The sequence below is a fragment of the Colossoma macropomum genome, unplaced genomic scaffold, assembly GCF_904425465.1.
Source record: "Colossoma macropomum unplaced genomic scaffold, Colossoma_macropomum, whole genome shotgun sequence".
Classification (NCBI taxonomy): Eukaryota; Metazoa; Chordata; class Actinopteri; order Characiformes; family Serrasalmidae; genus Colossoma; species Colossoma macropomum.
Window position 1 is genome coordinate 33,291,083 of NW_023494789.1, and position 12,755 is coordinate 33,303,837.

At 44.7% G+C, this 12,755-nt stretch overlaps 1 protein-coding gene across 1 annotated transcript; it reads right to left on the reverse strand.

Moving 5' to 3' along the window:
* Positions 1 to 2,709: 2,709 nt before the first annotated feature.
* On the reverse strand, positions 2,710 to 12,692 carry si:dkey-156n14.3 (zinc finger protein ZXDC). Its single transcript, XM_036571034.1, has 10 exons — positions 11,117 to 12,692; positions 9,306 to 9,770; positions 8,719 to 8,871; positions 8,545 to 8,623; positions 8,290 to 8,420; positions 7,806 to 7,976; positions 6,437 to 7,287; positions 5,883 to 6,140; positions 5,694 to 5,795; positions 2,710 to 3,758 (listed from the first exon to the last, which is right to left on the reverse strand). Exons 1-10 carry the CDS (start codon positions 12,684 to 12,686, stop codon positions 3,672 to 3,674), a joined length of 3,867 nt encoding a protein of 1,288 aa, XP_036426927.1. The 5' UTR covers positions 12,687 to 12,692; the 3' UTR covers positions 2,710 to 3,671.
* Between the last annotated feature and the right edge of the window lie 63 nt (positions 12,693 to 12,755).

Here is a 12,755-nt window from a genome sequence, read left to right on the forward strand (position 1 = left end):
CTTGTTCAAACCTTCTTTTTGGCTTTTCAGTAGTTTTGGGGCAGTTTCTCTCATTTTTCCAGCCCTCTTTTCTTTTTTGTTTTCTTCCTTTCCTTTTCATTTTGTTTAAATACCCACCTGGGCTAAGTACCATACTGGTCACCCCTCTACAAATGTGTGACAAAAGGGCTGCTGTTTGCGATAGCCTTAAGTAGAGGAGTCCACAGGTGTGCCAGGTTGGGCCTAATCAGCCTGAGGGCTTCTGGGAATTGGAGTTCCCTGAACTTGTGGCGCCTCGTCGCCATCTCCCTCTGCTGGCGGCCAGCAGCGCAGGCTGAGCCCTTACAAAGATATGAATAGAAGATGTACAAGATATCAATCTATATGTGCAGGTATAAAATTGCTAGATAGAAGTTACAGTAAGAAATCAGAGTGAGTCTGTTTGAGGTGTGGATACGGTGTGGATTGTTTATGGAGATCATGATGATGATGATTCAGAAGTGTAGTGACTGGCCCATAGACCGATACACCAATACTAGTGGCCGTTCAGCAGCCTGATGGCCCAGGGGAAAGTGTCTCGGAACCAGCTGGTTCTGGACTTCTGATGCCTCTGTACCTTCTCCTGCCCGGCAACTGTGAGAACAAACAGTGGCTTGGGTGGATGGAGTCTTTTAGAATCTATATCTCCTGGTCTTCCTCAGGCAGCGGCTGGTGTATAAATCCAGGAGGTTTGGGAGCTGGACCCCGGTGACGTGCTCGGGCTGTCCGCACCACCCTCTGCAGAGCTTTCCACTCGATTGCAGTGCTGTTCCCATACCAGGTGGTGATGGAGCCTGTTAGAATGCTCTCCACAGTACCTGTGTAAAATGTTCTGAAGATACAGGGGTTCATGCCAAACCTCCTCAGCCGCCTGAGATAGAAGAGGCGCTGTTGTGCCTATTTCACTGCCCATGTGGTGTATTGGGTTCATGTCAATTCCTCTGAGATGTGAACACAGAGGAGCTTGATACTGTTGACCCTCTCTACCGTGGCCCCGTTGATGGTGATGGGCATTCTCTTGCTTCCTGAAGTCCACTATGAGCTCCTTGGTCTTGTCGACATTGAGAGAGAAGTTATTCTCCTGGCACCAGTGTGTCAGAAAGCTGACCACCTCTCTGTAGGCCTCCTCATTATCATTGAAGATTAGGCCCACAATCGTGGTGTCAGCTGCAAATTTGATGATGACATTGGAGCCGTGTCTGGCTGAGCAGTCATGGGTGTACACAGAGTACAAGAGAGGGCTGAGCACACAGCCCTGAGGAGCGCCAGTGTTAAGGGTAAAGGAAGTGATGTTGCCCGTCCTTACCACCTGGCATCGGCCCGTCAAGAAGTTCAGGACCCAGATCCCGAAGCTTGATGTCGAGCCTTGAGGGCACGATGGTGTTGAATGCTGAGCTGTAGTCCACGAACAGCATTCTCGCATACATGTTCTTTTTGTCCAGATGGGAGAGGGCAGTGTGTGGAGTCAGGGCTATTGCGTCATCAGTGGATCTGCTCTGTCTGTGGAGCTCAGCCCTCTAACTTAAGACTGCACTTTGTGAATACCAGCCCAGGTTCTTTAAGCATCATGCTAATGGAAGGACCAGAATGTGGTAAAGGCAACATGAATCCATATAACTGTTCTGTTTGCTGTGAACAGTAAAAAGTGCAGTGTGACAGCATGGGAACATTCTGCTGCAACACATTAAGGCTCCTGATACCCTGAAGAGCAGGGTCATCCCTTCATGGCTGTAGTTTATTCACACTCAAGGCATGCATCATCACCAAATATTTTGAAGACCATGACAGTGAATTTTAGTTTTTCAGTGGACTGTGTAGTCCTTGGATCTCAACTGTTGAGCATTTTTGGGATGAGGTGGAAAAAACACTGCAGCTGTACAATCTGCAGCAACTGCACAATGCATTAAATTCCGCATGCCTCAACATTGCTGCACAATCCTTTCAGCATCATACAAAATCTATTGCCAGGCAAATTCTTGCTGTTCTGAAGGCCAAAGAAGGCACAACACAGTACTACGTTGGTGTATCGAATAAACTGGCAACTCAGTGTAGCTGCATGTTTTAAAATTGTATTTATTTTTACAATTTCTTTAGACTTCTTTAAGATCGGCTGCTAACAAAAGGCAACTTAACCCTCAGTTTGGACCAATGCACCTGAAACCTTTGTCTAGCAAAAGATTATAAGTATATTGGGGTTCTTTCATTTTACACAAGTGACTTGGTTAGTTTGTATAAATACGGGAAACATTTATCTGGGGTTTGCCATCATTGTGCAAAACAGATTGAACAGAACCGGTTTGGTGTTGACCAAATGTGATGTGAGTACAACATGTGTAATGCAAATTTTCTTTTAATGCATAATACTTTTATCATCTTTCTGAGGTCATACTCTTTCACTACTTATGAGCTATAGATACAGCCTTGTCTATGTATTTCTCTAGGAATTATTAAAGACATCTTCAGTCTTTGCAGATGTTTTAGTACATCAAACAGCTGGAGGGCTTTTTCAAAATGCAAAAATATTTTCTAAAAACAGGTTTATCACTCCCAAGCAGGTCATAAATCACTCTAGAGTGGAAGATGAGTCACCTTTTCTAGAGTAAAAGATTCACACCTTAAACAGACATGAACAGTAAGTGTGACTCGGTATGTTTTCAGCAATCCAACTCAATTAAGTTACACATTTTCATATTTTATAAAAAAGTAGAGTGGCATTTAATCTTAATTTCATACACAAACATAGAACATAGAACATTTTACATAAGACACAAAAGCCATAAAAAATTAACAAAACTTAATGGTAAGAAAGTATTTCTTCCATGGTTGTAACTGTAAATGCTGTTGTCTTGTTAGGACTGGAGGGCAAAGAGAGAACACTGAGTAACAGTGTTATTTACAAAGAGTTTTTGAGGTTGGCAGGTACCTTACTGCACAGACAACAGTAAATCTTACAACTTTCAGACCTAATTGTGCTGTTCCAAAAATGAGTGTAAGTATATAAGACACATAGCCTCGCCATGACGTACCAGGCAGTTATAGCAGTGTTCCTACTGCTGTTGCAGTCTTCATTAGGCTTATTACCATGCCTCTGTGAAATGTAGCGAGTAAGGATGTAACCTAATAAGCAGTGTGCAATAAGAACTACAATAACAAATTGCTTATAACATCTTTCTAGGAAGGACAGTAAATGTTGGCCCCTCATAGTACTCTATTAGAAGTAGATGAAAGTGGTACAATAGATGGAGGGAGATAAACTATGGAATCTGTACTGGCAGTCTCTTAGCATAATAGCTTTCCTTCACCAATACTGGATCTATGCCTGAATCACTGTTAATGAATGAATCTTCAAAAAATGAATCCTGGCTAAAATGTATGTGCCCAGTTATACTGTTCAAATATGACAATTTAATCAGCCATTTTTAATCAAAATGCATGGACTACACAGCTCAGAAACCTAGGAACATGTTAAATGAATAAGCCCTTAAACAGGGTCATGTCCAGCACCACTCCCCAGAAAGACAGAGAGAAGACATTTTGAAAACAGATGCGTTCCACGTCTTGAGGAGAGAGGGAAGGAGGGAGGGATGTAGGGAGACAGAAAAAGAACTGTCACTAGGTTCAGCAGTGGGTCTTGCTGACTCGACCTCAAGCTCTCACTCCAAGTCCTGTAGGTTGATAGTGCTGCCGGTGAACTGGGAGTTATCAGATCCATTATCATCCTCAGCCATAGCAGAAGGCTCCTGATTAGAAAAACATATGCATTTTATTATAGTACTGTATATACGGTCAAATAAAAGCTATTAAATATCACAGAACAGTCACATACAGTGAAAAAGTACAAAACAGGGCAGTGAAGCCAGGGTAGCTTCCCTGGGCATTTACTACACAAAACTTAAAATCTATGAAAAGTTTAAAAAAAAACCAACAACACAATCTTCTTTTTTTAAGACCACTGTTTAAGGACCCATATTGTGGAAAATTAATTTCTCATTTTTTAAAAAAAAAGTGTTAGGGACGTACTTACGGATGTACGGATACCATGCTCATGTACTCATACTCAAAAATGCACCAATACCACCTGACGTAAGCCCAGTATACGTTGCCATGCTCATAAACAAATGATTAAGCTGGCAGTGAATGAGGGTCTGCTCACACAGAGAAGTGTTTCTGACCCATGACAGTCAGACACAAAGTCTTTGGTCACTTTAAACATTCCTCTTAAATATATTCCCGCCAGACTTACACTGTGCAATTTTAACTTATTTTTCAAACTCACATAATCACAACCATAACCACTTCATCAATATGGGTGGAGACACGTTAGGTCAGGTCAGCAAAACAAGAAGAAAACAAGTCAACATTTGCTACCCAAGTCTGTCTATGCCGATTTTACTCTGCTTGACAATAGCATAGGTATAAATGTTAATATGTTGGGTTTTTAAATTGTCTTCATAAAGTAGGTTGTAGAGAGAGGGTATTGTCCTACTTATGCACATCACTGATTGCTAATAGTTTCAGTGCACAATGTGGCACAAGTTAGCAAAGCTGTTTCTCAGCATGTCTGCTCAGTACTCAGTGTGTAGTGTGTTATTTTGAATGAAACAGCTTTACTGGTAATTGTCCGTAGAGCGGCCTGTAGGGCTGCTTTTCACGTAGCATGGGCCGAGCATTCACGTACAGTGTGAGCATATAAAACATGGGTATGATGGTCTATTCAAACATACAGTGCGAGTCACCAAAGAACAAGATCTCTGAAATCGCAGTGTGTGTCTGGCTTTAGAGAACATTTAGCTATAGCTCAACCAGCCAAAGACTCCAACAAGACGTCAAACTCCACAAGTGAGCTCCTCGGTGTGATTACTGCTGTCACTGAGCTACAGAGACTGTTGTTGAAATAGACAGATGAAGAGCAGGGAACAAAATTAGAACACATACTTTATTTACAGCTGTACAGAGGTGCTTCTCCAACATGGGACAAAACCTGCTCTTCTCCACTGCAATCCTACTTGATTCAAAGTAACTAATGTAGCATAGCTAGCTAATGCACATCATTTAAAATCTAACCGATTTTAACAATTTATCTTAATGTAAATTGCATTCGTTTACAGCATCAGTTACTAAATTCTAAGTAGGTTACTCAGTATGGTATCAGTCACTATGGCCAAGTACTACTTGTTTTGAAAGAAAAAAAAAGGTATTGATGCATCAGTAGATGTAGTATATGAACATGGCGTTCACTCTATACAGTCCATCTATGCAAACTCTGCTGCAAAAATACCCCATTTTGAATTGTTTCTGTGATGTAACAACAACTAACACATTCACTTATATCCACCTGCTCAGCCTACAGAAGTTTAGCCCCATCCGTTCACACTGTTAAGTTTAAGGAGCGTTTCAGCCTGGTCTGCTTTTTGAATGAGGTGCAGTGCAGGACAGCCAATCAGAACAGAGCTCATTCAAGTATCTGTCTTAAGGGCACAGTAGCAAAAACAGCCTAATTAATTCCAAGGGATAATTAGATGCTAGAAATGGTCTTGTAAAAATAAATGATGACTACTTTTGATGTATAAAACCACACAAATGCTAAGAGGAAAATAAAATTTTGAAAATAAAATAATTTCTAGGATATAGGCTCTTTATCGCTATGAGGGATTATTAGCAATGAAGGGTTGTACCTGTAAGATGTTGACAGGCAGGTCGACTGTAAGCTGGGAATGAGAACTCGATGTCTGTGAGCTGAGCTGGAAAGCCAAGTCTCCATCAGTGGCAGGGTCGTCCTGCAACACACATACACACAAATCAGCACACTACAGTGTGACTGAGAGCAAGTTCCAGCTAATGAAAAAGCTCCTGACTCCACTCACCTGCAGTAGCTGAATTTGTACATACTGGGCTCCAGTCACCGGATCTCGGATAGTGAGGCCCCCCGTCGTCGATGCAGCTACTTCTCCAAAACGGACACTTGGTGAAGCCAGTGTCCCTGCAGTACTGGATCCCTTGCCTCCCTTAGCCTTCCTCGGAGTTGCCCCTGAGGCACCTACACTGCCAGCAGGGCCTTTCTGCTTCCTCCTCTTTGCCAGCTGGATAGCTCTGTAATCGGTGCGTGCAGAACCACTGCTCTCCTTCATGGACAAAGAAATAAAGGGAAAGCATAAATTCACTCATTCACTGCCAAATCTCTGCCAAAACTCTTGCTACTGAAATATGAGGTGAACGCTGTAAACAGAACTTGAGTTTTCTATTGTACTGCATAAACACATAGTTCTGTACTCAATGGGAAAGACAGAATTAATGTGTGTTCAATTTCAAAAATGAATGTACATTTTTTAGTCTGTATCAGTCTAAATCAGACTAGACTTTAACATGCAACTTGTTCAAGTTTACTTTTTTTTATAAAACCTGAATACTCCATACTCACCATAAAAGAACAAGTGGTGACTGAGGGCAGCTCTGTCTCTTTCTGCCCACCATAGGACACACTGTGGCTGGGAAACACAAACTGATTCATGGCTTTGCTGTTCTCCGGCTGGGCCAGGACCTCCACCCCACTCAACAAGGGCCCTACAGCCGCCTCACTACCCCCAATATCTGCTTTAGGCTGGGGAGACAGCAGTTCTGGCACTGGGGGTCCCGCCAGAGCAGTGGAAGATGCAAGTGAAGGAACAAGAGAAGAAGTGAGTGAGGGTGCAAGGGATGAAGACAGTGAGGATGTGAGTGAGGGAGTGAGTGATGGGGCGAGAGAAGAGGAAGGAGACTCTGCAGTTAAAGCGCTAGAAGAGCTCAGGGCTTGCAGCTGTTCCGCTGCTGAGGTGCTTTGGATAGCCAGGGTTGTTAGCGCTCCTAGAGCCTCAGGGTTCACTGTCTGCACATCGTCTAAATGCAGCGCTGCCTGCTGCAGGACCCCTCCGCCTGCACCAGGCCCTAAGCCAGCCTCCAGAACATGCGCCCCCATGTCTGCCCCTGCTGCTAAAATAAGAGGGTCCACGGCTTTGGCCCCTCCGAGAGAGGAGCCGACTGAAGCAGGGTCTATGGTCAGGATGCCGGCACTGACCAGAGACATGTCCATGGTGAAGGAGGAGGGGCCTGAGGAGGCTGAAGGGCCAGCGGGTGCTGCCGAGGCCCCTGAGGGCACGCTGGAGAACAGAGAGGAGAGGTCTAAGCTGCTGAGGTCTGCTCCCACAGAGCCTGGGGCAGTGGCGGTTTGAGCAGCGCTGGTGAGTTCACAGCTGGGCGTCAGGGTGGCTGTGCTCTCCAACTGACTCAACACATCTGGAGGGGGGAGAGAAAGCCACAGTGACATGACTGAGTGATAAGAACCTACATTATCACTCAAAATTCTGGAACAACAGTTTTCAGTAACAACTACAATTCTGACAAACGTACATGTATATAATTATTCCAATATGATTCTAGCACACAAAGTTTCAAATAATTTGTAGCTGTTAAAATTTTGAATCTGTTAAAAAGAGTTCAGAAAATGAACAGGAGCTGTATTTTGACAAAGTCGTATAAAACTGAAACTTATAATATAACCCCTTGCAATAAACATCTAATGGCAAGTACTATTAAGAAATGATCTGAACCTCATAATAATGCTAAATAATAAGGAACGTACCATTAGGTATCAGTTAATTAACTGCACATAGTCCGAAAAAAGTACTGAAAATTACGTTTTAAAAAACATACAACGTACACCACTGATGAACCTGTCATTTGGAAATGCGAACAACTGAGTGCTCACTGTGCATAAACACCGGTTTTGAGTGCATGACTACGTGTGTGGGTACCTGGGCTAAGGTTGTGATGTTTAAGCATATGGCTCTTGAGGCTGCTGCGGGATGAGAAGTGCTTGGTGCATCCAGCCACAGGACATCTGCTTCTCAGACACATCCCGTCCTGACGGTGTTTCTTAGAGTGGATGTAAAGACTGCTACGCGCTGAGAACTTAGCACTACAACCTGCAGACAGAAACGCAAACAATTTAAAGAATTATCATGCAGTTTTCCTTTTCAGTAATTTACTTCATAGAGGCAGTAAATAATATCACAGATTAAGGCAATTATGCTGCCTCAAAACATGTTTAAAGTACTATTTAGACAGATTTAGCTTTATGCAAGGAGGTGGAATGATGTCATTTAACAACAATGCATTTCTGACATTTATGACTGATTTGTGCAGAATAAGAAATCTCAGTATAAATTACAGAAATTGGATTGGCTATTTGATTTACATATTGCCACAGTCAAGCAAAACACAGTCTATGGTGCCAACCTTCTACTCTACACTCAAATGGCTTGGTGCCCAGGTGGGTGATACTGTGGCCTTTCAGGTGCTCTGCACGAGTGAAGGATTTTCCACAGCCCTCCTCCGGACACGTAAACCGCCTGTCATCATCATGTTTCCTGAAACGGTGTAATACAGGGGGTTCAGCAAAACACAAAGACCATTATAGGCTGAAAACATGAAGTACACCCACTAAAATGAAAAGCACTGAAAATGTATTCTATCACTGTGTTGTTTTCTCACCTTTTGTGACGCAACAGCTTTGACATGCTAGTGAAAGTCCATCCACAGGACTCAGAGTCACAGACAAACGGCCTCTCACCTGAAGGAGGGACACAAAGCGCGAACCAAGGATCAGTCAACTGATTAAAATACTTTTAAAAAGACAGCTGCATGTGTATATGGTTACATGTTTACCTGTATGACTGCGAAGATGGATTTTAAGGCGGCAGGCTTTGTCATAGCGCTTGTCACAGCCGGGATAAGTACAAGTGAACTGGCCAGTCTCTCTGAAGTGAGTCCTGTTGTGGGAAAAGAGGGCACTGAAGGTGATGAAGGCCTTCTCACACCCTGGGGAGTAGAACAAAAAACAAATTTACATAAATAAAAAAGGAGAGAAACATATCTAGAACACAACTGGGCTTAAGACCCTTTCTGACCAGTCAAGAAATTGGTCAATAATGCCATTTATAGAAAAGCATCAATGTATCAGTGTAATACATTCAAGAGGAAAAGCTCTCTTCAATGATCTATAGCGTTCATCTAACACATACACTTCTGACAGACTTCAATACACTATAGGAAGCAGTGCAGGCAACACAGCTTTGTTTAATCATAAACAGAAATTATCTGCCTCCGAGAACAGAACGATGAACAACAGGAGCCCTGCAATGTGCGCAAACTGAGACGAATGACAGAGAAAAGTACAAAGATTACATGATCTGATTAAACTGATCACAGTTCAATTAATTATAGAAATAATTCTTTATTGCAGTCTTACTGACCTGGGAATTCACACTTGTGCGGCCTCTCAGGTTCGAAGTGCGTTCTCTGATGATTGGCGAGCCTCGTAGCGCTGCGGAACCTCTCACTGCAAATCTCGCACACAAAGGCGTCCTCTTGGTCATGTGCTTTAACATGGGCCTTCAGGTTGTAGATAGTGGTGAAGCGCCGGCCGCAGTTCTCCCACTCGCACTTGTATGGCCGCACCTTGTCGTGGGACTGCAAGTGCCGCTTCAGTTTGTACGACGTGGTAAAGGACCAGCCGCAGCCCTCCACTGTGCACTTGAAGGGGCGCTGGTCCTCTGTATGGAAAACGAGGTGCATCTTGAGCTTCTGGCGGCTGTCGAAAGCCTCAGGGCAGCCTGAGTGAGGACAGCGGTAAGTAACTAAGGCGCCTTTCTTTGCCATGCCTGTCGGCACCCCAAGGCTCATTGGCTGCATCTCGTCCTCACATCCAACAGGTAAGCCTGGGAGATTTAAAGACGATTATCAATCAAATATTTTTTCTGTATCCATATTGTACGTTTGGAAAATTTTCAATTAAATATTGGGAAGTGAACTTGTATAACTAAATCTCACCATACAAAAATATGCTGAATGCACCACTTCCTGTCAAATGCTAGGTTCCATGTCCCCTTGCCTTAATAACAGTGCCAATCAGGTGAGTTAATGATTACACCAGTCTTACTCTAGCCCACTCTTCCCTAAACTGGGAGCAATGATAATATCTATGGCTATTGTGATAAATGACATCACAATGTCACAACATGCTTTTCTGAGCATATTGTGGATATTGTCAGTACTTAAACCACTTCCCAACTGTATGTTTGATTACAAAGAGAACTTAATTAGTCGTGTTTAATTGGATTTAGTGCACAACCGTGTGTGAAATGCTGAATACAAGTACAACCTCATTTCCAAAAAAGTTGGGACGCTGTGCAAAATGTAAATAAAAAAACATAATACAATGATGTGTAAATCATTTACACCCTATATTTATTTTAAAAATACAAAGACAATAGATTAAATGATGAAACTGAGAATTTTTTGTGTTTGTTTTTTGAAAGAAAAAAAAAATGCCCATTTTAAATTTGACACCAGCAACACGTTTCAAAAAAGGTTGGGACAGGGGAATGTTTACCACTATGTTGTACCAACTATTCTTTTTACAACACTAAGTGTTTGGAAACTGAGAAGACTGATGGCTGTAGTTCTGAAAGTGAAATGTTTCCCATTCTTGCTTAACATAGGATTTAAGCTGCTCAACAGTTCGGGGTCTCTTCTGTCGTATTTTTCGTTGCAAACGTTTTTAATGGCCAACAGGACTGGACTCCAGGCACGCAAGTTTAACACTTAGGCTCTTTTACAGATTGAGAAGAGAGATTGAGGTCTGGTTATTTCTGGTCAAAGTGTCCCATTGTGCCTTCATGTCTGTTGAACCAGTCACATCCAAAGTACTCTACAGTTGTCATCCTGGAATATGACAATGTCAATGTTCAGCTCAGACATCAAGCACAAAGTTATTGAAAAACTCTAAAATGGAGAGGAGCTCTCTCCAGAGATGGTGTAATTCTTACCTGACAGGCTTTTTTTGCTGTCATTAAGGCAACTGGAAGCTCAACCAGGTATTGGACAAGGTTGAGACCATTTTTTTTGTTTTTGCCTCAAAGCTTATTATTCACTATCACCATTAAAGGCTTGAAATTTGAATAACGTCCACTTTTGTTCATTATGTGGAAGTGATACAAGAACATAATAATTATCAATATTAAAAAAAAATAATTAGATATTTGGCCTTACTGCCCAGCCTTACCCACAGGTGCACCTTTCGAACCGTGACCTAAAGCGCTGGCTTCGTCCACAGCACACAAAGCCCCCTCCTCCTGTTTAACAGAGGGGCAGGAGTCCAGAGCAGTGCCGGGCAGCTCTGAGAGCGGACTCTCCTCAGCCAGGGTCAGCTCGGAGTCACTGGCCGCCTGGCCGGCGGTCCGCTCGTCCCGATCGGTTACGGTAACGTTGCTGATCTTCCCGATAGACTTTGTCCCGCCGTCGTAGTTGAGCAGAACGATGTCTTCGTGCTCCTTCATGCCCAGATGCTCCTTCAAACTCACCATGCTATCGTCTTTGTATGCATAGCCCTCCGGCGGCGCGGCCAGAGTCAGTACCCCGTTCTCGATGGTTAAGATGATGCTCTGGTTGTTGATCGTGATGGTGCCCGAAAAGGTGTCCTGCGCTTCGCCGTTCTCGCCTGGAGCGAGCCTGGCGTAGTCCGCAGCCACGTACTCCGGACTTTTACCTGCGTCCGTTACTCCACTACTCGCAGCACTGCCAGCCTCCAGGGCAGCGCTGTTTTTACACTCGCCCTCGCTCAGCTCGGCCTGTTCTGTCGACCCTAAATGACCGCAGTTCATCATGACCACATCGGGTAGTTTCCCACTAACGCTACATTCACCCTCAGCGCCGCCGTCTGAAAGCACCATGTCGCCCCCGAACAGCTCTCGCTTCCCTCCGGCCGCGGAGCCGCTTTCCCCGGCTAGCTCCGAGTGGCTAACTAAGCTACCGAAACCAGACTCGGGCGGGGATTTCGCCTTGCTCGTCTTGTTGTTCTCGTCTGTTTCCGTGAAAACCGAAGCGTGCTCTCCGTACGTGGACCTGGACGGCTCTGTGGCTTTCTTCTCGTTCACTTTACACGAGCGCGTTCGTGGCTCTTTGTCGAGGCCATTTTCTTCCTGCACTATGTTAAACACAACGTAGAACTCCTCACAGCTTTTGCCACCGGAAGAGCTCGCTATGCTGTCGCTAGCAGAGCTGTCGGCGGCTCTGGACGGAGATGCGATAACGTTAACGTTACAGTTCGTGTCCTGATGCTGCTGTTGCTCCAAGTCCCCGGCCAACAGCTGCCTCTGTTCTCCATAACCGTCCTCCCCCTCGAAGAGAGGCAGCGCCATTTGCAGCACGCCGTCCTCCTCGCTCTCCTCGCCGTACTTCAGCTCGGCCCTCACGAAGTCCGCGGGCAACTCTAAATCCCCGTACTCCTTCTCTTTCAGCACATTTAAGTTACACAGCTCGATGCTGGACGTACGAGGAGCCTCCCGGGGCGGCGGCGGCACCGCCTCGCCGCTCTCGTCGTGCCTGTGGTGCTGGAGGCACAGGCGAGGAGGGCCGCTGCTGCCATTTTGCGCCAGCAGGCGAGGCGGAGAGGAGCCCGGCCGCCTGTTGTTGTTGCTGTCGCTCTGAAGCCCGTGCGAGGCCGAACGGTCCCCCTTTGAAATGGAGCTAGAAATGGTCCCCGTCGTCGTTCCCAACGGAGATGAACCTGACTTACGCGGGGCGCCATGTTGGTAGTGAGTGTTTTGGGCATCAGTAAGCCCCTGGATTTCCATCTTGGTGTCCCTGTAGCAGCGACACATAAAGGCCCGCCCTACACTGATGGGTAATAAGACCCAGCGGAG

Coding starts and splice junctions, on each gene's coding strand:
- si:dkey-156n14.3 (XM_036571034.1), bottom strand. CDS start 12,686: ATGGAAATCCAGGGGCTTACTGATGCCCAAAACACTCACTACCAACAT. Junction 8,872..9,305: donor GCACAAGTGTGAATTCCCAG/GTCAGTAAGACT, acceptor TCTACTCCCCAG/GGTGTGAGAAGGCCTTCATC. Junction 6,141..6,436: donor TCACCACTTGTTCTTTTATG/GTGAGTATGGAG, acceptor TTGTCCATGAAG/GAGAGCAGTGGTTCTGCACG.